We start from the raw sequence: 25,432 nt of genomic DNA on the forward strand, positions 1-25,432 counted from the left end.
CGCTAAACAATTCGCATAACTTCAAATAAGTGTTAAAAAAAAGCTCCTGAAGGATTTGGTAAATGTTATTGGTCAAAAAGCCATGTCTTTAAATATTTGTGGAACTGGAGAAGTGAGGGGCTCATCCTAATGTTTTGAGGCAGAGTGTTCCATAATTTGGGTGCAGCCACTAAAAAGCGGCGGTCACCCCAAGAAACTGTTTTGGATCGTGGGATCACTAACTGGTTTAGGGTGGTGGAACGAAGCTGTCTACAAGGTGTGTAGGGTTTCATTTGGTCCTTCAGAAAGTGAGGTCCTTGATTGTTGAGTGCCTTATACACTATACATAGTGATTTAAACTTAATTCTGTTCCGGATCGTCAGCCAGTGGTATTCCTTAATGGTTTCGGATATGGCCTCGAATTTGGGCGTTCCAGAAAGCAGACGTGCTGCGGCGTTCTGTATTGCCTGTAACTTCATCGTGACCCTAACCTGGGCATTAAGGAATAGGCCATTACAATAGTCGAGGGATGATAGAACTAAGGAGCTGACCAGAGTTTTGGTCGCTGCATCTGGGAGGAAGGGGCTGATTTTCCTGATCATTCTAAGTTTGTAGTGGGCTGTGGTTGCTACTTTATTTGCGTGATCCATAAAGTTGAGACCATCGTCAAAAATGACTCCCAAGTTCCTGACCTTAGCTGTCGGACTGGGCGGTGTTCCGAAGGCTGGTGGCCACCAGCATGATGACCAAGCTGGTGAGAGGGATCCAAAAATAACTACCACCGTTTTTTCTGAGTTCAACTTGAGGCAATTTGTTGCCATCCAATCTCCAATTTCCAGCATTCCATTTTGGAAGCCTTGTGCCACCTTTCCTCCATCACCTTTGATGGCCAGTACCAATTGCGTGTCGTCCGCATAGGAGGTTAGGCTCATCCCATGTGCTTTGATAACATTAGCATGTTGCTTAGGGTCTTTTGGATTAAGCTTGCAACATTTTTACAGGCTGTATGATTTTACATGAGAATGGATTTAATGTGGGAGGCACTTAGCTGTGACATTTTTTATTTTAAAAATGAAGGCATATTTTGTGATTTTGTCATTTTATACCTTTTTTTGGCAGCAATTGTGTAGCGGGAACTTCTACCCCTTTTAACCAATATGCTTTTTATCACCATTTTTAAAAGTGTATTTTTATGTATTTGTTTATTATGTAATTGTTTGTTCTACTCTTATGAGTGTTATCTATTGAAATAAAGTTCTCATGATGATGTTGAAGATGATGATAAAAGACAGTCTTGACCCTGGAAACAGTCTCTCCAAACTGTCAAGCCATGCCCACCCTGAACCGGAACACAAGCAATCCAGGATCATTTTTGTTCTTGTTATGGGCTCCATCATTCACGAATAGCTTGAGTTCAGTGATACAGTGTCCTCAGTTCCCACGTCTGAGCATGCCTGTCCCACTTACGGCAACATATAAAAGTATACAAAAGTGATGAATGGAATGCTTGAATTAATCTCAGCCATTGGTAAGTACTCGGAGCTGCCTCCCAATCCATGCTTACTTTGCACACCATATCAGCTCAGTTTAGACCCAGCTATACGCAAATCATTCTTGACCATGCTCCAGTGGAAACAGTCCAGCCAAATTTGTCAAGTCAAGTCCTTCCTTAACCACAATACAAACAACTGATAAATGGTTGTAGCAATGGAGCTGGGTCAAGTCTGATTTGCATATTGCTGGGTCCAAAAGTATATGGCATAGTGTGCAAAATAATGATAGACTAGAACTCTGAGTGACCTGGTGTATTATGTGGGGTAGAGCTCTCAGTGTCTATTACGTATGGTTATTATCACATGCATATTTTTAAGTAAACCAGTGAATTATGTGGGTCAGTACACTGAATGTGTATCATTTTTACAAGGAGCTTTAAGTGAATCAGTCAAAAATGTTTAGAGCTCTGAGTGAGTTTGGTTATTAGCAATAACAGATATCACAGATTTCTTAATGACTCTTGGTATTATCTGACACAGAGACCTCAGCACAACTCGGTATTTTAGAAAAGTTATGAGTGACCTCTGATACTTTCTTAATAAAACAATTGTAGTGTTTAGTAGAAGATGAACTCTAAACCTCCATAAGCTCACACTGAACAACCTTACAAAGTGACCACTTTATATTTACTTCAATTTTACAAGCTCAAATGAAAAACTGTTCTTAACATCTTCATAGGGTATACCAATGTTCAGTAGCACTCTAAAGCCAAGACTTCCAAGTTGGTCAGAAAAGGTATTTTGATCTCTGTGCAAAGTCTGGTTTGCACAAGTTGTACTAATAAATATAAACTTCGTGACTATCGACCTAAAAGAATATCTCGGCCAGAATATTGAGCGACACAATATCAAAAGTTAAGTGCATATGGGGAAATTTAAATGTACTATTCCTAACACCACATTTAAGTACCTTGAAGATATACATCACCAAGGTACTTATATGTAGAGTTAGTTATGCAAAATCTATGCTTGCTTACCTATTGATAATTCAGTTTTGACAAATTGTCCTTGATATTCTGTTCCATTGATATTCTGATTACGATATACTGGGCGCACACCATTTACTCAGGGATCATTCTTCAACTCTCAGCTTCCAATCATGGCTAAATGTTTGCGAAATCTGTTTTGAAAATGTTGTTACAAACCTCTCAACAGATGACTCTGATGAATACCTCCTGCAATATTCCCTACCATGTGGCAATGATGAGTGCACAAGTACTATGTGGGCATGGTTAGGGCCTATACTTCAAAGTTACAGTATGTCATGACTAAGTAACACACAACTCTCTGATATCTAAGGCACGTCTTCAGTATACTTACTGACAATGTGTATTGTGGGTTATCATAAAGAATCTGAGGTCAGCTCTAAGATAGGAAACTAGGGAGGTTGCCAGGAATCAACTTGCTAAGTTATCTTCCTTCACACCCTGACTCGTCTACTTTTTTGATCCCCATATTTCAAATGCAGCTATCAATCCAGATTGTCTGTTTCCATTCATCTACAAAGGAGTATCCTACGAAAGCTGCATTACAAAAGATCGCTCTGCCATGTGGTGTGCCACCACTAGCAACTACGACAGTGATCGTCGCTGGATCGAATGCTATGGCAGAGGTAAGTTTAAAGCATTTTCACATTCTATTGAGTTTTCTTCATGGATCTTAGAATCACCACCTGAATTAAAATTCACCTTGCCTCTAGAAATGTGTCTTGGAGTGTGCAAAAGATATACTGGTTTGAAGAAACTCTACTGTGTGTTCATGATAGGATACAAGGAGGGAGCCAGGCTGCATTATTCTGCACTCCTCTCCCTTAACCAAGGCTATAGAAGCTTAGTCGTAAGCACCTGTTCTATTTCAGGTTTTTTCACCAGGTTACAGCCCTGAAATGTTTTTGTAGCAATTTTCAAAGTAATAAGTACCCCATTATCCATGAGAAGATTCTCCTAAAGTGTCATATTTCACCCTGCAGGAGTTCAGGTGACCAGTGCATCTATCAAGGTGGCTGTATTAGGGCCTGGCTCAAAATAGGTCAAAATAGACCTATTAAGAACAAACACAATATAAGGTAACATTATTTTTTGTTGCAGAAAATCCAACAGCCCTTAATAAAACAAATAGGAGCACACAGATCACAAGAAAAGTGATACGTTTACAGTTAGTCCTCCAAGATCAGGTGCCCATTGTTTAGCTGACATACTTTTTTTATTAAATCCGGTGGGTGTATATATGCACTTGGTGACAGCATTGGTTGTGCCCACTAACCTACTGTATATTGTATACAACAATTTTAAAGCAAACAACAAAAAAATATTATTGTAAAGTAGCCAAAGGCTTAACAGGTCATTTATCGAGATTGACATTAATTGACAAACTGGAAATTCACTTTTGCGATCCTGATTTATTATACTCTCTTTATTTTCTTCGATCTTATTCAAGTGCAAGTACTTAAAAGGAATTCATAAAGTTACACATCTAACACCTGTTTTACCCCAAGCTTGTGCGTAGGTTTGGAGCTTTTTCCATTCCTGCAAAAAATAGGTGGATTTTTAGCCACGTGATCAGGCAAATGTCTGTGAAGGAGCGGTAGGGAACACAGGCCAGTAAAAGGAAACAACATTATTGGGAATTGGATGCACATCGCAGTCAGATCAATTACCAAAGTGCATGTCCTCCCTGGTGTGGTATGCATGTTGTGATAAGAATGCTGAGCTACCTCACCTACAGTGTCTTGCCAGACCTGCATAAGTAGTATCCTAAGCTCCCGACTACTATTTTTGCCTGAGTGTGAGACTATTCAAACCCATGGTGCTCAGGTTGGAATGTGAACATTGCTTGCCACCCCTGACCCATCATGCTAGACGCAAACGTGAAGGGGCACGCATTCCTGTCTTTTCCTTCCGCTGGTGCAACATATGCTGCCTAGCATTAATAGAGGCAACCTTGCATGGTTGCCTGTGTTGTAAGCAAGGTTGTTTTTGTGCAGGAAGGTACCCCCGAGGCATGTTCCTCTTTCCATGTATCACGTAGAAAGAGGAACAAACGGGAGAAATAAAGATATTTCCCCTAGTTATGCCTCACCTGGGAAGGCGTGGCATTTTGATGAATTCCCAGGTCTACCAGTAATGGTAAATCTGGGAATGCATCAAAATCCATGGTTGTATGCGTGGGAACATACAAGCCCTACCCATGGAACGGCTCCCTGGGGCAGAGTAACGTAACGTTGCCAATTTTGTGCTGCATTGAGTTACTCTAGATTTATCAATCAACTCAGGGCCACTAAAGGCTCTTGCGCCCCATTAGGTCATGCATGGACATCAAACTCTTTAATAAATATGCCCCGCAGTTTCCTTGCATTGATCTACATTTCATTACAGTTCTTTCACAGTTTTTGCCTGATCATGTGGTTTAAGAAGTTTTTTTCTCGTTAGTTTTTTCTTTCCCTACATGACGATAACTCTACAGCAGTCTGAAAAAATAAGTATGGAATAAAGCATGGAAAACATTCATTTTTAAAGGAAAATGAATAAAAATACTGACACTAAAAGCATATATATTTTTTCACAAAATAAAGGACATTGAAAAGCGTTTGCTTCCTTAAAATCATTCACTTCTAAGTTTTCTGAAAGCTTGATAGGGAAAAATAAATATTTTTCTTCATAGTGGTAGTATTAAGCATTAGTTGTACTTACAGAGGTAATATGTGAGACATATATTCAAAGAATAAATCTGAGACTAAATTCGAAAAATATAACTTCTTTGAAAGTACTTTGTAAAACCAGGAACATCGTTCAAAAATATGTACTGTTTTTTTTCCAATTTTTAAAGGTAAGAACATCTTTCAAAGTCTTGTGTCTTTACGCACAATAAAATCCTGTGTGAAGAAAAGTCATGTATGCATAAATGTAAGTACAGTCGGTCACCTGGAAACAGGCTGCACAGGAAAGTCCAAGAGCTCCCAAACGTGGCTCGGGTCGCTAGGGCTTTTAGAAAAACAAAACACAGCCAGTTTATTGGTACTCAAGCCCGGAGGGCTGGGTGCAGAGTAAGTAAGTTGGTTGAGCTAAACGCACAAAGGTGCTCCTCGCAGATGGGGATGAACAGCTGGCAGGGGCAAATTCAGGACTGCTAGGCCACTCTGGAAGTGGCTCTCAGTGAGGATGACATCCCTCGATTGCTGCTCGATCGTGGTGAAGTAGGAATCCCGAATGGGCTCTCACTGTTGGTGTTGGTTGCAGGACTTCTGGTAGCCTGGGTATTGATGCTGCACAGATCTGGTTGGATCTGGTGTCTTCACACTTGGTGGAGAGACAAATCTGATCCTTCAGAGCACGGGTACTTTTTCCTGTTTATCTGTAGTGTCAGCCGAGGCAGAGAGCTGTACGTCTGTGGAGTGGACTCTGCTCTTTGGTGCCTGCAGACTTCAAGGGAGTATCTCCTCTACTCCAAGGAATACTGAAGGCAATTTTCAAAGTGCTGGTTTGCTACCTGATGTTCTGGTAGTTTTCCAGCTTTCAGGGCTAGTCTCTCTGTTGCGATTGTCAAGAGAGTAGCGAGCAGGCAGGGTTTTGCGCCTGTAGTTCATAGGACTTTCTGCAGTTCTCACCAGACAGTGACTTTTCTTCCTCCTTCTTCTCTTGATCCATCAAATCTGATTTTTAGGGTTCAAGGGTGCTAATCTAAAGACTCAATTCAGGGGTGTTAAGGGGAGTGACGGTAGTAGCCAATGAGCTGCCTACTGTTAGGGTGTCTATACCCTCTATATATACTCTTCATTTAGGAAAAAGGCTTAAACCTGACCCTAGAATAGTAATTATTTGATTTATTTATTTTTGGAAATTTTTACAGCGCATAGCTGCCCCAGTAATGAGGCGTCCCAGCGCTACCCAGACAAAAATGCCAATAGACCACTCCAACCCAAAGAAGTAACCGATGCAGGGAAAAGTCAGGTCTTTATGGCCTTTTGAAATGCCAAGTGGTTCTGAAGTCCTCTAATTGAGATCAGGAGTTAGTTACAGAGGTGTTCGCCTGGACCACAAAAGAGCGGCCACCTGCTCTGGCTCTTGGAAATCGGGGGATACAAACTGAGATGGCAGAGCGCAGGGGGCGATTTGGCATATATTGTACCAGGAGATCCGCTAAGATCGGCGGTTATTGTTGTGTCAGACTTTTGTAGCCTACACACAAAGTATTAAAGTGAATGTTTGTACCCATCGGCAACCCATGAGGCTTAGGCAGAAGGTTCGCAACCGAACAAGATTTAGGAAGTGAAAGTAGGTCACAAGCTGCAGCATTCTGAATTCTTTGGAGGCGAGAGATGCAGAATTTGTTGGCACCTAGGTAAAGCGAATTACCATAGTCCAACCTCGATAAAATTGTGGCTTGAAGAATAGTTTGGCAGACCTTAGGTGAAAAATAGCCAAGTAGAGGTTTCAGCCCTCTTTGGAGACCGAAACACAATCCCGCTAAGGCCTTTGATTGTGCATCAAATGAGAGCTCACTATCTATCCAAAAGCCTACGTTTTTTGGCAGAGATGCAGGTTTTGGTTTGTCAGGCCACCAATGTTCAGACCAGAGAGACCTGTCTCTTCCCATCACAAGTATTTCTGGCTTGGCAGCATTAAGCTGTAAGCAATTTGCAGTCATCCATTCAGAAATGGCTAAATAATCTCCACCTTACGCACAACAAAATCTGTTAGTTCCTCACACGAGTGTTGGAAAAAATTGGGGAATCAACTTTTTCGTTAGAGCGTTACATCTTTTTTAGTAGGGAATAAAATATTTTGAGGGAATTACTCCAAATTTTTTGCCGCAATATAATCTGTTCTGGTTTTCCGATTCAGTCTATGATATGATTTAATAGAGTCCCAATATTTGTTTTTGGCATCTATATCATAGGCACACCTCCATGATCGTTCTAGTTGCTTACAGACCTTTTTAGCTTCCGCCAGGGTTTCGTTAAACCACTGGTTCGAAAGGCCAAGTTTTTTCCTTAACCTACGTTTTTCAGGGATACATGTGTCTAGAGCTTGTGTCAGCCAATCCCGAAAAAGAGAATCCAAAGCCACTGTATTCGACGAAAACTGTGGCTTGTATTTTAGCAGCGTATCTGAGAAAAGACTAGCAACCCATTTATGCCAAGGGTGTTTCATCACAGACTGTGCACAAGTTTGCACAGATTTCCCCGGCAGCCGAAGGGAGAAAGAGACCAAGAAATAGTCTGTCCAGACCAAAGGGATCGAGGGTGACACAATTACATTATCCAAATTGGAGAAGATAGGGTCCAGGAAAAGCCCTGCAATGTGTGTGCTATCTGCCACCCATTGTTCAATTCAATCAAAAACAAGATGGAGACATATGAAAAGGTGGTGTCCACATCAACTGTTCACCTTAGGGGTGGTGCTGGCTTGGTGGGCACAAGCTTCCTCATCTTACTAATTTGCCCAACTGTCTGGACAGGGTAGGAGGCATCACCAACATTTGGAGAGACTGTGGTTGCTTAACAAAGGTGGTAGAGCCCTGGAATGCAGGTCATGTGGAGTAGGTGTGATCACCTCCGTCCAGAGCAGGCTTTGTTCCTCGTCTCTGAGAGCAATGGCTCTCAACTCAAGAGGTCAGCAACATGTCTGTGGCGGCAGGCTGATCAAATCAATCAGTCAAGCCACTAGTAGTCAGTAGGTTTTCAAGGTGCACCTCTAAGGTGCACTCTGAGTACATTTAATAATAAATCGAACACTAACATCAGTGTTGGTTTAATGATACAAGTTGTTTGGTATGAAACATCTATGCGTACAGTGAAGTCATCCTGCAGCTGGAGAACTCGTAATAACGAGTCTCCAGCCCATGTACTCAGTATGGCTACCCTGCACACTCATGATATCTAAGAATTGACTTACATTTCACAGGGACACATCCACTCATGCGGATATGCCCACACAGGGGGTATAGTGCACCCTGTCTTAGGGTTGTACGGCCTGCTGTAGGGATGACTTACCTATACCACATATTGGCCTAATTACGTGTCTAGCAGTCCTCAGACCACCAGGCTCATGGTGGGGCAGCAGTATCACATTACAACCTTGGTGGTCGTGCCACCCTGGGACCGCCGACTCCTTCAGGAAGCCACCATTCCCTGGCGGTGGTTCGGCAGTCAAGAAGCATCAGTATGCTTCGTGAGACTTTCCTCACAGCCACTGATTTTAAGAATGTCTTTCCTCCGTGAAAACAGTGGCAGTGAGGAAAGAACGGGGGCCCTACTCAGCCGCCTTGTGCCTTGCTCCATGTGAAGGCACACAGGGAGGCACAATATTTGACCCCCTGTGTGCATGCCCCCTAGTTCAAGCACAGAATTGCTTTCAGGTCCGTGAAGTGCTGGAACTTCCCTAGACATTCCCATTGCGGTTCCTATTTTATGGGTGCCTATTTTATAGGCACCACATAGGGAGTCAAGCAAGCCTGGCTGAAGACGGCTGTAATGCCAGAAACCGGTCCTGGGAAGCTTGATTCCAGTCCAGGGAAGACATGGCTTGGCAGTTCGGGCTGGACTGTTCCCATGAGGCACAGGGTCAGACTGATTTGCATATGGCCATGTCTGAACTGGGGTGGCGGAGTGAGCTAAAGAACGGTGATGGATTAAACCCAGATCACTTGACTGGAGGTGAGTGTTTGTATTGTCAACGGTCCGTCCATCACCACCTTTGTTTTTTCTTTGTTCGCCCTAAGTTGGCAGGGTATGCTCAGACGTGATTCCCTTGCTCACTTTGCCACTGGAGTCAAGCAAGCCCGGCTGAAGACAGCTGTAATGCCAGAAACCGGTCCTGGGAAGCATGATTCGGGTCCAGGGAAGACATGGCTTGGCAGTTCGGGCTGGACTGTTCCCATGAGGCACAGGGTCAGACTGATTTGCATATGGCCATGTCTGAAGTGGGGTGGCAGAGTGAGCTAAGGAACGGTGATGGATTAAACCCAGATCAGTTGAATGGGGGTGAGTGTTTGTATTTTCAACGCTTAGTCCATCACCACCTTTGGTTTTTCTTTGTTCGCCCTAAGTTGGCAGGGTATGCTCAAACGTGAGTCCCTTGCTCACTTTGCCACTGGAGTCAAGCAAGCCCGGCTGAAGACGGCTGTAATGCCAGAAACCGGTCCTGGGAAGCTTGATTCCGGTCCAGGAAAGACATGGCTTGGCAGTTCGGGCTGGACTGTTCCCATGAGGCACAGGGTCAGACTGATTTGCATATGACCATGCCTGAACTGGGGTGGCGGACTGAGCTAAAGAACGGTGATGGATTAAATCCAGATCAGTTGACTGGGAGTGAGTGTTTGTATTGTCAACGCTCCGTCCATCACCACCTTTGGTTTTTCTTTGTTCGCCCTAAGTGTGCAGGGTATGCTCAGACATGAGTCCCTTGCTCACTTTGCCACTGGAGTCAATTAACCCCAGCTGAAGACGGCTGTAATGCCAGAAACCGGTCCTGGGAAGCTTGATTCCGGTCCAGGAAAGACATGGCTTGGCAGTTCGGGCTGGACTGTTCCCATGAGGCACAGGGTCAGACTGATTTGCATATGGCCATGCCTGAACTGGGGTGGCGGAGTGAGCTATAGAACGGTGATGGATTAAACCCAGATCAGTCAACTGGGGGTGAGTGTTTGTATTGTCAACGCTCCGTCCATCACCACCTTTGGTTTTTCTTTGTTCGCCCTAAGTTGGCAGGGTATGCTCAGACGTGAGTCCCTTGCTCACTTTGCCACTGGAGTGAAGCAAGCCCGGCTGAAGACTGCTGTAATGCCAGAAACCGGTCCTGGGAAGCTTGATTCCGGTCCAGGGAAGACATGGCTTGGCAGTTCGGGCTGGACTGTTCCCATTAGGCACAGGGTCAGACTGATTTGCATATGGCCATGTCTGAACTGGGGTGGCGGAGTGAGCTAAAGAACGGTGATGGATTAAACCCAGATCAGTTGACTGGGGGTGAGTGTTTGTATTGTCAACGCTCTGTCCATCACCACCTTTGGTTTTTCTTTGTTCGCCCTAAGTTGGCAGGGTATGCTCAGACGTGCGTCCCTTGCTCACTTTGCCACTGGAGTCAAGCAACCCCAGCTGAAGACCGCTGTAATGCCAGAAACCGGTCCTGGGAAGCTTGATTCCCATCCAGGGAAGATATGGCTTGGCAGTTTGGGCTGGACTGTTCCCATGAGGCACAGGTTTTGACTGATTTGCATATGGCCATGTCTGAACCTGGGTGGCGGACTGAGCTAAAGAATGGTGATGGATTAAACCCAGATCAGTTGACTGGGGGTGAGTGTTTGTATTGTCAACGCTCCGTCCATCACCACCTTTGGTTTTTCTTTGTTCACCCTAAGTTGGCAGGGTATGCTCAGACGTGAGTCCCTTGCTCACTTTGCCACTGGAGTCAAGCAAGCCTGGCTGAAGACGGCTGTAATGCCAGAAATCGGTCCTGGGAAGCTTGATTCCGGTCCAGGGAAGACATGGCTTGGCAGTTCGGGCTGGACCGTTCCCATGAGGCACAGGGTCAGACTGATTTGCATATGGCCATGTCTGAACCGGGGTGGCGGAGTGAGCTAAAGAACGTTGATGGATTAAACCCAGATAAGTTGACTGGGGGTGACTGTTTGTATTGTCAACGCTCCGTCCATCACCACCCTTGGTTTTTCTTTGTTCGCCCTAAGTTGGCAGGGTATGCTCAGACGTGAGTCCCTTGCTCACTTTGGCACTGGAGTCAAGCAATCCCGGCTGAAGACGGCTGTATTGCCAGTAACCGGTCCTGGGTAGCTTGATTCCGGTCCAGGGAAGACATGGCTTGACAGTTCGGGATGGACTGTTCCCATGAGGCACAGGGTCAGACTGATTTGCACATGGCCATGTCTGAATTGGGTGGCGGAGTGAGCTAAAGAATGGTGATGGATTAAACCCAGATCAGTTGACTGGGGGTGAGTGTTTGTCTTGTCAACGCTCCGTCCATCACCACCTTTGGTTTTTCTTTGTTCGCCCTAAGTTGGCAGGGTATGCTCAGAAGTGAGTCCCTTGCTCACTTTGCCACTGGAGTCAAGCAAGCCTGGCTGAAGACGGATGTAATGCCAGAAACCGGTCCTGGGAAGCTTGATTCCGGTCCAGGGAAGACATGGCTTGGCAGTTCGGGCTGGACCGTTCCCATGAGGCACAGGGTCAGACTGATTTGCATATGGCCATGTCTGAACCGGGGTGGCGGAGTGAGCTAAAGAACGTTGATGGATTAAACCCAGATCAGTTGACTGGGGGTGACTGTTTGTATTTATTTATTTATTTATTTTAAAAATTTATAAAGCGCAGCATATACCAGTAGGTGTCTTGGCCCTGTGACTCTGCTAAAATTCTCTGACTGAGCATTTATCTACCTTAGGAAGTGGTCCCTGGACAGTTATTGGTCAAACAACCATGTTTTCAGCAGTTTCCTAAACTGAAATAACGAGGGTGAAGATTTGATTTCCTCTGGAAGAGTATTCCAGAGTCTGGCCGCGGAGTTAGTGAAACATCTGTCGCCCCAAGTGACCGTCCTGGTACGCGGCACTGTTAATAGATGCCTCTGTTCAGATCTTAAAGATCTTTTAGGTAGATAGTGGACTAGTTTCTGTTTGAGAAACGCCGGGCCATGACCATTAAGGGCTTTGAAGGTGAGGCACAAGGTCTTGAATCTGATGCGATTTCTCACCGTTAACCAGTGGTAGTTCCTGATTACATGCTTAATGGACTGGAATTTCGGAGTACCGGATAGTAGCCTTGCCGCAGCATTTTGAATGAGTTGCAGTTTGGCCACCACCCGTGCTTGTGCATTTGCAAATAATCCATTGCAATAATCCAGGGAGGATATTACCAAGAAGCTCACCACTGTTTTCCTTGTGTTCTCAGGAAGAAAGGGCAGGATTTTTTTGATGATCTTAAGCTTGTAAAAGGCCGATGAGGCTACCTGATTGGCGTGGCTGGAGAAGTTGAGTTTATCATCAAAGATGATTCCAAGATTCCTAACCTTCTGCACAGGTTCTGGAGGAACTCCAAGTGCAGTCGGCCACCATGTGGTAGACCACTGTGGAGATAGTTTTCCAAAAATCATTACCTCGGTTTTATCCGAGTTAAGACGTAGACAGTTCTCGGCCATCCATCCCTTGATTGCCAGCATACCTTCCTGAAACCGGGCGGATACTTCCTCGCCATCATTCTTAATGGCGATCACCAACTGGGTTTCGTCGGCGTATGAGGTCAGGCTCATCCGGTAGTACTTAATCACCCTAGCTAAGTCCGACACATAGATGTTAAAAAGTGTCGGACTTAGGGATGAGCCTTGCGGAACGCCACATGGGAGGGCAAGATCAGTAGATTGTATTGATCCCAAGGTCACTGCCTGTGTTCTGTTAGACAGAAAAGAAGACAGAAGATCCTTGGCCCTTGAGTGTATGCCCATTTCTTCGACACGGTCAATCAAGATGGAATGATTGACCGTGTCGAAGGCTGCAGAGAGATCCAGCAGGACCAGTATCGCTGTTCCTTCCTGGTCCCTGATGGTCCTGATATCATCAGCAGCTTTTATAAGAGCAGTCTCAGTTCCATGTAGTTTCCGGAACCCAAACTGAGAGTCGTCCAGGAGGTTATTTTGTTCGATGTATTCAGCTATTTGTCTATTCATGGCTTTCTCCACCACTTTGGCCAGGTAAGGCAAACTGGCAATCGGTCTGTAATTTTTTAGGATAGTTTTGTCTAGACCGATCTTTTTCAGGAGGGGTTTCAATAATGTGTTTTTTAGTTTGTCCGGGAAAATCCCTGATTGGAACATGGCATTACAAATTTGAGTGATAACTTCGCTGATCAGGTCAATTACCGGGGTGAAAATCTTTGGGGGACAAGGGTCTAAGGCTGAGCCTGTTTTTACCTGCCTCATGAGATCTATTATCTCCTCTTTCATTACCTCCCTAAATTTGGAAAATGAGCAGTTGGGGGTAATTCTTAGTTGTTTAGGTTGCATGTTTGTGTTAATTTTGATTACTGAGAATTCCGAGTATATATCATTTACTTTTGAGAAGAAAAAGCCAGCTAGATCATTACAGAATTGCTGTGATTGGGGAGGACTCAAATCTACCGATTTCCCTGCCAGTGTCTTGACTACCTCAAACAGTTGTCGACTTGAGTTTTTAGACTTTTCAATTTGGTGCTCAAAATAATTCTTTTTTTCCTCCTGAATCATTTTTTTATAGATGGTTAATGTTTCCTTATACCTGGCTTTACTTATGTTATCGTAGGTCTTACGCCAGATTCTTTCCTGATTCCTGCAAATCTGCTTTTGCTTTCTAAGGATCTCTGAATACCAAGGTGCTGAGGGCACTTTCCTATTTTATGAGATGGATTTTAGTGGAGCGTGTGTTTCCACCGCTTTGCCAACCCAATCGAGAAACTGACCTACTGCTTTGTTAGGGTCTGGCTGGATATCTGGACGGGAGTTGGACAAGGACATTCTGAAGGTTTGGTAGTCGATGTCCTTCCATACTCTAAATTTTTCCTGTGACAGGGTCTGTTTAGGGGCGATAATCCGATTAGTCGGAATTTGACACAGAATGGCATGGTGATCTGTCCATGTTAGCGGTAGTATGTTGGTTACCTCTAACTCGTTGATGTTGGAAAAGATGGCATCTAAAATATGTCCAGCATCATGAGTTGGTTCCTTTATGTGCTGATTTAAACCTAACGTCTCACATTCTGCTATTAAAGATTGAGTTTCCGACTCCTACATCTTGTCTAAATGGAAGTTGAAGTCTCCCAAGGCCATGAAGGAATCTTCAATGGCTAGCGATTCCATCCAGGAAGTAAAGGAGGAAAGAAACTCCGAGCGAGAGCCTGGTGGTCTATAGATGAGCACTCCTTTAAGATTATATGAAGGGTTCAGGTTGATAGCGAAGTGTAACGCCTCACATGCAGGCGATGGTAAGGGGGAGATTCTAACCGGGAGGGTATCCCGGGCAATAATTGCCAGGCCCCCTCCTCTTTTTCCTCCCTGTCTGTCCAACCTATACACCTCAAAGCCGTGTGGTACTGCTACCTGAAGATGGGGCTCGGATGTTTCATCCATCCATGTTTCGGTTATGAAAAGGACATCTATTTTATAGTCCTCAATTAAATCTGCAATCTCCTGCCTATGCCGAGCCAAAGACCGAGCATTAATGAGGGAGATAGTAATAATTTGTTGCTTAGCCGTTCCGTTAGCAGAGTGGCTGACTTTATTCTTAATAAGAGGAAAGGAGGACTTACAATCCCCACAGCCGATTTCAATTCGGTCTATAAGATCTTCTGGATTGTGCTGAGTGCAGGTCATCAAGTGTCCTGGATTCCACTTCCGTATTTCAACTGGGGTGTATATAATCCTTTCGGTGTTGAATGACACAGGGGGTATGGCGCTAGGCGCGGGACTGGCGCGGACGGGCGCAGACGGGCTTGCCTCTGGCGCGCCTCCGGCGCGCCACCGGCGCGGACGAGGAGGACGTCCATTTTTATCCAGTTCTGAGGAGGGTGTCAACGCTCTGTCCATCACCACCCTTGGTTTTTCTTTGTTCGCCCTAAGTTGGCAGGGTATGCTCAGACGTGAGTCCCTTGCTCACTCTGCCACTGGAGTCAAGCAAGCCCATATGAAGACGGCTGTAATGCCAGAAACCGGTCCTGGGAAGCTTGATTCCGATCCAGGGAAGACATGGCTTGGCAGTTCGGGCCGGACTGTTCCCATGAGGCACAGGATCAGACTGATTTGCATATGGTTATGTCTGAACTGGGGTGGCGGAGTGAGCTAAAGAACGGTGATGGATTAAACCCAGATCAGTTGACTGGGGGTGAGTGTTTGTATTGTCAACGCTCCGTCCATCACCACCTTTGGTTTTTCTTTGTTCGCCCTAAGTTGACAGGGTATGCTCAGAAGTGAGTCCCTTGCTCACTTTGCCACTGGAGTCAAGCAAGCCCGGCTGAAGACGGCTGTAATGCCAGAAACCGGTCCTGGGAAGCTTGATTCCGGTCCTGGGAAGATATGGTTTGGCAGTTCGGGCTGGACTGTTCCCATGAGGCACAGGGTCTGACTGATTTGCATATGGCCATGTCCGAACCGGGGTGGCGGAGTGAGCTAAAGAATGGTGATGGATTAAACCCAGATCAGTTGACTGGGGGTGAGTGTTTGTATTGTCAACGCTCCGTCCATCACCACCTTTGGTTTTTCTTTGTTCGCCCTAAGTTGGCAGGGTATGCTCAGAAGTGAGTCCCTTGCTCACTTTGCCACTGGAGTCAAGCAAGCCCGGCTGAAGACGGCTGTAATGCCAGAAACCGGTCCTGGGAAGCTTGATTCCGGTCCAGGGAAGACATGGCTTGGCAGTTCGGGATGGACTGTTCCCATGAGGCACAGGGTCAAACTGAGTTGCATATGGCCGTGTCTGAATTGGGTGGCGGAGTGAGCTAAAGAATGGTGATGAATTAAACCCAGATCAGTTGACTGGGGGTGAGTGTTTGTATTGTCAACGCTCCGTCCATCACCACCTTTGGTTTTTCTTTGTTCGCCCTAAGTTGGCAGGGTATGCTCAGTAGTGAGTTCCTTGCTCACTTTGCCACTGGAGTCAAGCAAGCCTGGCTGAAGACGGCTGTAATGCCAGAAACCGGTCCTGGGAAGCTTGATTCCGGTCCAGGGAAGACATGGCTTGGCAGTTCGGGCCAGACTGTTCCCATGAGGCACAGGATCAGACTGATTTGCATATGGCCATGTCTGAACTGGGGTGGCGGAGTGAGCTAAAGAACGGTGATGGATTAAACCCAGATCAGTTGACTGGGGGTGAGTGTTTGTATTGTCAACGCTCCGTCCATCACCACCCTTGGTTTTTCTTTGTTCGCCCTTAGTTGGCAGGGTATGCTCGGACATGAGTCCCTTGCTCACTTTGCCCCTGGAGTCAAGCAAGCCCGGCTTAAGACGGCTGTATTGCCAGTAACCGGTCCTGGGAAGCTTGATTCCGGTCCAGGGAAGACATGGCTTGGCAGTTCGGGATGGACTGTTCCCAGTAGGCACAGGGTCAGATTGATTTGCACTTGGCCATATTTGAACTGGGTGGCGGAGTGAGCTAAAGAATGGTGATGGATTAAACCCAGATCAGTTGACTGATGGTGTTTGTATTGTCAGCGCTCCGTCCATCACCACCTTTGGTTTTTCTTTGTTGACCCTAAGTTGTCAGGGTATGCTCAGACGTGAGTCCCTTGCTCACTTTGCCCCTGGAGTCAAGCAAGCCCGGCTTAAGACGGCTGTATTGCCAGTAACCGGTCCTGGGAAGCTTGATTCCGGTCCAGGGAAGACATGGCTTGGCAGTTCGGGATGGACTGTTCCCATTAGGCACAGGATCAGACTGATTTGCAAATGGCCATGTCTGAACTGGGTGGCGGAGTGAGCTAAAGAATGGTGATGGATTAAACCCAGATCAGTTGACTGGTGGTGAGTGTGTGTATTGTCAACGCTCCGTCCAGCACCACCTTTGGTTTTTCTTTGTTCGCCCTAAGTTGGCAGGGTATGCTCAGAATGAGTCCCTTGCTCACTTTGCCACTGGAGTCAAGCAATCCCGGCTGAAGACGGCTGTAATGCCAAACCGGTCCTGGGAAGCTTGATTCCGGTCCAGGGAAGAAATGGCTTGGCAGTTCGGGCTGGACTGTTCCAATGAGGCACAGGGTCAGATTGATTTGCATATGGCTATGTCTGAACTGGGGTGGCGGAGTGAGCTAAAGAACGGTGATGGATTAAACCCAGATCAGTTGACTGGGGGTGAGTGTTTGTATTGTCAACGCTCCGTCCATCACCACCCTTGGTTTTTCTTTGTTCGCCCTTAGTTGGCAGGGTATGCTCGGACGTAAGTCCCTTGCTCACTTTGCCACTGGAGTCAAGCAAGCCCGGCTGAAGACGGCTGTAATGCAAGAAACCAGTCCTGGGAAGCTTGATTCCGGTCCAGGGAAGACATGGCTTGGCAGTTCGGGCTGGACTGTTCCCATGAGGCACAGGGTCAGGCTGATTTGCATATGGCCATGTCTGAACTGGGGTGGCGGACTGAGCTAAAGAACGGTGATGGATTAAACCCAGATCAGTTGACTGGGGTGAGTGTTTGTATTGTCAACGCTCCGTCCATCACCACCTTTGGTTTTTCTTTGTTCACCCTAAGTTGGCAGGGTATGCTCAGACGTGAGTCCCTTGCTCACTTTGCCCCTGGAGTCAAGCAAGCCCGGCTTAAGACGGCTGTATTGCCAGTAACTGGTCCTGGGAAGCTTGATTCCGGTCCAGGGAAGACATGGCTTGGCAGTTCGGGATGGACTGTTCCCAGTAGGCACAGGGTCAGATTGATTTGCACTTGGCCATATTTGAACTGGGTGGCGGAGTGAGCTAAAGAATGGTGATGGATTAAACCCAGATCAGTTGACTGATGGTGTTTGTATTGTCAACGCTCCGTCCATCACCACCTTTGGTTTTTCTTTGTTGACCCTAAGTTGTCAGGGTATGCTCAGACGTGAGTCCCTTGCTCACTTTGCCCCTGGAGTCAAGCAAGCCCGGCTTAAGACGGCTGTATTGCCAGTAACCGGTCCTGGGAAGCTTGATTCCGGTCCAGGGAAGACATGGCTTGGCAGTTCGGGATGGACTGTTCCCATTAGGCACAGGATCAGACTGATTTGCAAATGGCCATGTCTGAACTGGGTGGCGGAGTGAGCTAAAGAATGGTGATGGATTAAACCCAGATCAGTTGACTGGTGGTGAGTGTGTGTATTGTCAACGCTCCGTCCAGCACCACCTTTGGTTTTTCTTTGTTCGCCCTAAGTTGGCAGGGTATGCTCAGAATGAGTCCCTTGCTCACTTTGCCACTGGAGTCAAGCAATCCCGGCTGAAGACGGCTGTAATGCCAAACCGGTCCTGGGAAGCTTGATTCCGGTCCAGGGAAGAAATGGCTTGGCAGTTCGGGCTGGACTGTTCCAATGAGGCACAGGGTCAGATTGATTTGCATATGGCTATGTCTGAACTGGGGTGGCGGAGTGAGCTAAAGAACGGTGATGGATTAAACCCAGATCAGTTGACTGGGGGTGAGTGTTTGTATTGTCAACGCTCCGTCCATCACCACCCTTGGTTTTTCTTTGTTCGCCCTTAGTTGGCAGGGTATGCTCGGACGTAAGTCCCTTGCTCACTTTGCCACTGGAGTCAAGCAAGCCCGGCTGAAGACGGCTGTAATGCAAGAAACCAGTCCTGGGAAGCTTGATTCCGGTCCAGGGAAGACATGGCTTGGCAGTTCGGGCTGGACTGTTCCCATGAGGCACAGGGTCAGGCTGATTTGCATATGGCCATGTCTGAACTGGGGTGGTGGAGTGAGCTAAAGAACGGTGATGGATTAAACCCAGATCAGTTGACTGGGGGTGAGTGTTTGTATTGTCAACGCTTTGTCCATCACCACCTTTGGTTTTTCTTTGTTCGCCCTAAGTTGGCAGGGTATGCTCAGACGTGAGTCCCTTGCTAACTTTGCCACTGGAGTCAAGCAACCCCAGCTGAAGACGGCTGTAATGCCAGAAACCGGTCCTGGGAAGCTTGATTCCGGTCCAGGGAAGATATGGTTTGGCAGTTCGGGCTGGACTGTTCCCATGAGGCACAGGTTCTGACTGATTTGCATATGGCCATGTCTGAACTGGGGTGGCGGACTGAGCTAAAGAACAGTGATGGATTAAACCCAGATCAGTTGACTTGGGGTGAGTGTTTGTATTGTCAACGCTCCGTCCATCACCACCTTTAGTTTTTCTTTGTTCACCCTAAGTTGGCAGGGTATGCTCAGACGTGAGTCCCTTGCTCACTTTGCCACTGGAGTCAAGCAAGCCCGGCTTAAGACGGCTGTATTGCCAGTAACCGGTCCTGGGAAGCTTGATTCCGGTCCAGGGAAGACATGGCTTGGCAGTTCGGGATGGACTGTTTCCATTAGGCACAGGGTCAGACTGATTTGTACTTGGCCATGTTTGAACTGGGTGGCGGAGTGAGCTAAAGAATCGTGATGGATTAAACCCAGATCAGTTGACTGATGGTGAGTGTTTGTATTGTCAACGCTCCGTCCATCACCACCTTTGGTTTTTCTTTGTTCGCTCTAAGTTGGCAGGGTATGCTCAGAAGTGAGTCCCTTGCTCACTTTGCCACTGGAGTCAAGCAAGCCCGGCTGAAGACGGCTGTAATGCCAGAAACCGGTCCTGGGAAGCTTGATTCCGGTCCAGGGAAGACATGGCTTGGCAGTTCGGGCTGGACTGTTCCAATGAGGCACAGGGTCAGACTGATTTGCATATGGCCATGTCTGAACTGGGGTGGCGGAGTGAGCTAAAGAACGGTGATGGATTAAACCCAGATCAGTTGACTGGGGGTGAGTGTTTGTATTTTCAACGTTCCGTCCATCACCACCTTTGGTTTTTCTTTGTTCGCCCTAAGTTGGCAGGGTATGCTCAGACATGAGTCCCTTGCTCACTTTGCCACTGGAGTAAAGCAAGCCCGGATGAAGACGGCTGTAATGCCAGAAACCGGTACTGGGAAGCTGGATTCTGATCCAGAGAAGACATGGCTTGGCAATTCGAGCCGGACTGTTCCCATGAGGCCCAGGATCAGACTGATTTGCATATGGCCATGTCTGAACTGGGGTGGCGGAGTGAGCTAAAGAATGGTGATGGATTAAACCCAGATCAGTTGACTGGGGGTGAGTGTTTGTATTGTCAACGCTCCGTCCATCACCACCTTTGGTTTTTCTTTGTTCGCCCTAAGTTGGCAGGGTATGCTCAGAAGTGAGTCCCTTGCTCACTTTGCCACTGGAGTCAAGCAAGCCCGGCTAAAGACGGCTGTAATGCCAGAAACCGGTCCTGGGAAGCTTGATTCCGGTCCAGGGAAGACATGGCTTGGCAGTTCGGGCTGGACTGTTCCAATGAGGCACATGGTCAGACTGGTTTGCATATGGCCATGTCTGAACTGGGGTGGCGGACTGAGCTAAAGAACGGTGATGGATTAAACCCAGATCAGTTGACTGGGGTTGAGTGTTGTATTTTCAGCGTTCCGTCCATCACCACCTTTGGTTTTTCTTTGTTCGCCCTAAGTTGGCAGGGTATGCTCAGACGTGAGTCCCTTGCTCACTTTGCCACTGGAGTCAAGCAAGCCCGGCTGAAGACGGCTGTAATGCCAGAAACCGGTCCTGGGAAGCTTGATTCCGGTTCAGGAAAGACATGGCTTGGCTGTTCGGGCTGGACTGTTCCCATGAGGCACAGGGTCAGACTGATTTGCATATGGCCATGTCTGAACTGGGGTGGCGGAGTGAGCTAAAGAACGGTGATGGATTAAACCCAGATCAGTTGACTGGGGGTGAGTGTTTGTATTGTCAACGCTCTGTCCATCACCACCTTTGTTTTTTCTTTGTTCGCCCTAAGTTGGCAGGGTATGCTCAGACGTGAGTCCCTTGCTCACTTTGGCACTGGAGTGAAGCAAGCCCGGCTGAAGACTGCTGTAATGCCAGAAACCGGTCCTGGGAAGCTTGATTCCGGTCCAGGGAAGACATGGCTTCGCAGTTTTGCATATGGCCATGTCTGAACTGGGGTGGCGGAGTGAGCTAAAGAACGGTGATGGATTAAAACCAGATCAGTTGACTGGGGGTGGGTGTTTCTATTGTCAATGCTCTGTCCATCACCACCTTTGGTTTTTCTTTGTTCGCCCTAAGTTGGCAGGGTATGCTCAGACGTGAGTCCCTTGCTCACTTTGCCACTGGAGTCAAGCAACCCCAGCTGAAGACGGCTGTAATGCCAGAAACCGGTCCTGGGAAGCTTGATTCCGGTCCAGGGAAGATATGGCTTGGCAGTTCGGGCTGGAATGTTCCCATGAGGCACAGGGTCTGACTGATTTGCATATGGCCATGTCTGAACTGGGGTGGCGGACTGAGCTAAAGAACGGTGATGGATTAAACCCAGATCAGTTGACTGGGGGTGAGTGTTTGTATTGTCAATGCTCCGTCCATCACCACCTTTGTTTTTTATTTGTTCACCCTAAGTTGGCAGGGTATGCTCAGACGTGAGTCCCTTGCTCACTTTGACACTGGAGTCAAGCGAACCCGGCTGAAGACGGCTGTATTGCCAGTAACCGGTCCTGAGAAGCTTGATTCCGGTCCAGGGAAGACATGGCTTGGCAGTTCGGGATGGACTGTTCCCATGAGGCACAGGGTCAGACTGATTTGTATATGGCCATGTCTGAATTGGGTGGCGGAGTGAGCTAAAGAATGGTGATGGATTAACCCCAGATCAGTTGACTGGGGTTGAGTGTTTGTATTTTCAACGTTCCGTCCATCACCACCTTTGTTTTTTCTTTGTTCGCCCTAAGTTGGCAGGGTATGCTCAGACGTGAGTCCCTTGCTCACTTTGCCACTGGAGTCAAGCAAGCCCGGCTGAAGACGGCTGTAATGCCAGAAACCAGTCCTGGGAAGCTTGATTCCGGTCCAGGAAAGACATGGCTTGGCAGTTCGGGCTGGACTGTTCCCATGAGGCACAGGGTCAGACTGATTTGCATATGGCCATGCCTGAACTGGGGTGGCGGACTGAGCTAAAGAACGGTGATGGATTAAATCCAAATCAGTTGACTGGGGGTGAGTGTTTGTATTGTCAACGCTCCGTCCATCACCACCTTTGTTTTTTCTTTGTTCGCCCTAAGTTGGCAGGGTATTCTCAGACGTGAGTCCCTTGCTCACTTTGCCACTGGAGTCAAGCAAGCCCGGCTGAAGACAGCTGTAATGCCAGAAACCGGTCCTTGGTAGCTTGATTCCGGTCCAGGGAAGACATGGCTTGGCAGTTTGGGCTGGACTGTTCCCATGAGGCACAGGGTCAGACTGATTTGCATATGGCCATGTCTGAACTGGGGTGGCGGAGTGAGCTAAAGAACGGGGATGGATTAAACCCAGATCAGTTGACTGGGGGTGAGTGTTTGTATTTTCAACGTTCCGTCCATCACCACCTTTGTTTTTTCTTTGTTCGCCCTAAGTTGGCAGGGTATGCTCAGACGTGAGTCCCTTGCTCACTGTGCCACTGGAGTCAAGCAAGCCCGGCTGAAGACGGCTGTAATGCAAGAAACCAGTCCTGGGAAGCTTGATTCCGGTCCAGGAAAGACATGGCTTGGCAGTTCGGGCTGGACTGTTCCCATGAGGCACAGGGTCAGACTGATTTGCATATGGCCATGCCTGAACTGGGGTGGCGGACTGAGCTAAAGAACGGTGATGGATTAAATCCAAATCAGTTGACTGGGGGTGAGTGTTTGTATTGTCAACGCTCCGTCCATCACCACCTTTGTTTTTTCTTTGTTCGCCCTAAGTTGGCAGGGTATTCTCAGACGTGAGTCCCTTGCTCACTTTGCCACTGGAGTCAAGCAAGCCTGGCTGAAGACAGCTGTAATGCCAGAAACCGGTCCTTGGTAGCTTGATTCCGGTCCAGGGAAGACATGGCTTGGCAGTTCGGGCTGGACTGTTCCCATGAGGCACAGGGTCAGACTGATTTGCATATGGCCATGTCTGAACTGGGGTGGCGGAGTGAGCTAAAGAACAGGGATGGATTAAACCCAGATCAGTTGACTGGGGGTGAGTGTTTTTATTGTCAACGCTCCGTCCATCACCACCTTTGGTTTTTCTTCGTTCGCCCTAAGTGTGAGGGTATGCTTAGACGTGAGTCCCTTGCTAACTTTGCCACTGGAGTCAAGCAAGCCCGGCTGAAGACGGCTGTAATGCAAGAAACCAGTCATGGGAAGCTTGATTCTGGTCCAGGGAAGCCATGGCTTGGCAATTCGGGCTGGACTTTTCCCATGAGGCACAGGGTCAGACTGATTTGCATATGGCCATGTCTGAACTGGGGTGGCGGAGTGAGCTAAAGAACGGTGATGGATTAAACCCAGATCAGTTGACTGGGGTTGAGTGTTTGTATTTTCAACGTTGCGTCCATCACCACCTTTGGTTTTTCTTTGTTCGCCCTAAGTTGGCAGGGTTTGCTCAGACGTGAGTCCCTTGCTCACTTTGCCACTGGAGTCAAGCAAGCCCGGCTAAAGACGGCTGTAATGCCAGAAACCGGTCCTGGGAAGCTTGATTCCGGTCCAGGGAAGACATGGCTTGGCAGTTCGGGCTGGACTGTTCCAATGAGGCACAGGGTCAGACTGATTTGCATATGGCCATGTCTGAACTGGGGTGGCGGAGTGAGCTAAAGAACGGTGATGGATTAAACCCAGATCAGTTGACTGGGGTTGAGTGTTTGTATTTTCAACGTTCCGAAAATCACCACCTTTGGTTTTTCTTTGTTAGCCCTAAGTTGGCAGGGTATGCTCAGACATGAGTCCCTTGCTCACTTTGCCACTGGAGTCAAGCAAGCCCGGCTGAAGACGGCTGTAATGCCAGAAAACAGTCCTGGGAAGCTTGATTCCAGTCCAGGAAAGACATGGCTTGGCAGTTCGGGCTGGACTGTTCCCATGAGGCACAGGGTCAGACTGATTTGCATATGGCCATGCCTGAACTGGGGTGGCGGACTGAGCTAAAGAACAGTGATGCATTAAATCCAAATCAGTTGACTGGGGGTGAGTGTTTGTATTGTCAACGCTCCGTCCAGAACCACCTTTGTTTTTTCTTTGTTCGCCCTAAGTTGGCAGGGTATTCTCAGACGTGAGTCCCTTGCTCACTTTGCCACTGGAGTCAAGCAAGCCCGGCTGAAGACAGCTGTAATGCCAGAAACCGGTCCTGGGAAGCTTGATTCCGGTCCAGGGAAGACATGGCTTGGCAGTTCGGGCTGGACTGTTCCCATGAGGCACAGGGTCAGACTGATTTGCATATGGTCATGTCTGAACTGGGGTGGCGGAGTGAGCTAAAGAACGGTGATGGATTAAACCCAGATCAGTTGACTGGGGGTGAGTGTTTGTTTTGTCAACGCTCAGTCCATCACAACCTTTGGTTTTTCTTTGTTCGCCCTAAGTTTGCAGGGTATGCTCAGACGTGAGTCCCTTGCTCACTTTGCCACTGGAGTCAAGCAACCCCAGCTGAAGACGGCTGTAATGCCAGAAACCGGTCCTGGGAAGCTTGATTCCGGTCCAGGGAAGATATGGCTTGGCAGTTCGGGCTGGACTGTTCCCATGAGGCACAGGGTCTGACTGATTTGCATATGCCCATGTCTGAACTGGAGTGGCGGACTGAGCTAAAGAACGGTGATGGATTAAACCCAGATCAGTTGACTGGGGGTGAGTGTTTTTATTGTCAACGCTCAGTCCATCACCACCTTTGGTTTTTCTTTGTTCACCCTAAGTTGGCAGGGTATGCTCAGACGTGAGTCCCTTGCTCACTTTGCCACTGGAGTCAAGCAAGCCCGGCTAAAGACGGCTGTAATGCCAGAAACCGGTCCTGGGAAGCTTGATTCCGGTCCAGGGAATACATGGCTTGGCAGTTCGGGCTGGACTGTTCCAATGAGGCACAGGGTCAGACTGATTTGCATATGGCCATGTCTGAACTGGGGTGGCGGAGTGAGCTAAAGAACGGTGATGGATTAAACCCAGATCAGTTGACTGGGGTTGAGTGTTTGTATTTTCAACGTTCCGAAAATCACCACCTTTGGTTTTTCTTTGTTAGCCCTAAGTTGGCAGGGTATGCTCAGACATGAGTCCCTTGCTCACTTTGCCACTGGAGTCAAGCAAGCCCGGCTGAAGACGGCTGTAATGCCAGAAAACAGTCCTGGGAAGCTTGATTCCGGTCCAGGAAAGACATGGCTTGGCAGTTCGGGCTGGACTGTTCCCATGAGGCACAGGGTCAGACTGATTTGCATATGGCCATGCCTGAACTGGGGTGGCGGACTGAGCTAAAGAACAGTGATG

The 25,432-nt window shown here is 47.5% G+C and overlaps 1 protein-coding gene across 1 annotated transcript in view; it reads left to right on the forward strand.

Annotated features, from left to right (window-relative positions):
• LOC144762000 (fucolectin-like) overlaps positions 1-25,432 on the forward strand; it is an 824,530-nt gene that overhangs the window by 245,606 nt on the left and 553,492 nt on the right. The window contains exon 3 of the mRNA XM_078647165.1: positions 3,001-3,144. Within this exon, the coding sequence (XP_078503291.1) occupies positions 3,001-3,144 (144 nt within the window). The remainder of the gene's footprint in view (positions 1-3,000; positions 3,145-25,432) is intronic.

Source organism: Lissotriton helveticus, chromosome 6 (assembly GCF_964261635.1).
Source record: "Lissotriton helveticus chromosome 6, aLisHel1.1, whole genome shotgun sequence".
Classification (NCBI taxonomy): Eukaryota; Metazoa; Chordata; class Amphibia; order Caudata; family Salamandridae; genus Lissotriton; species Lissotriton helveticus.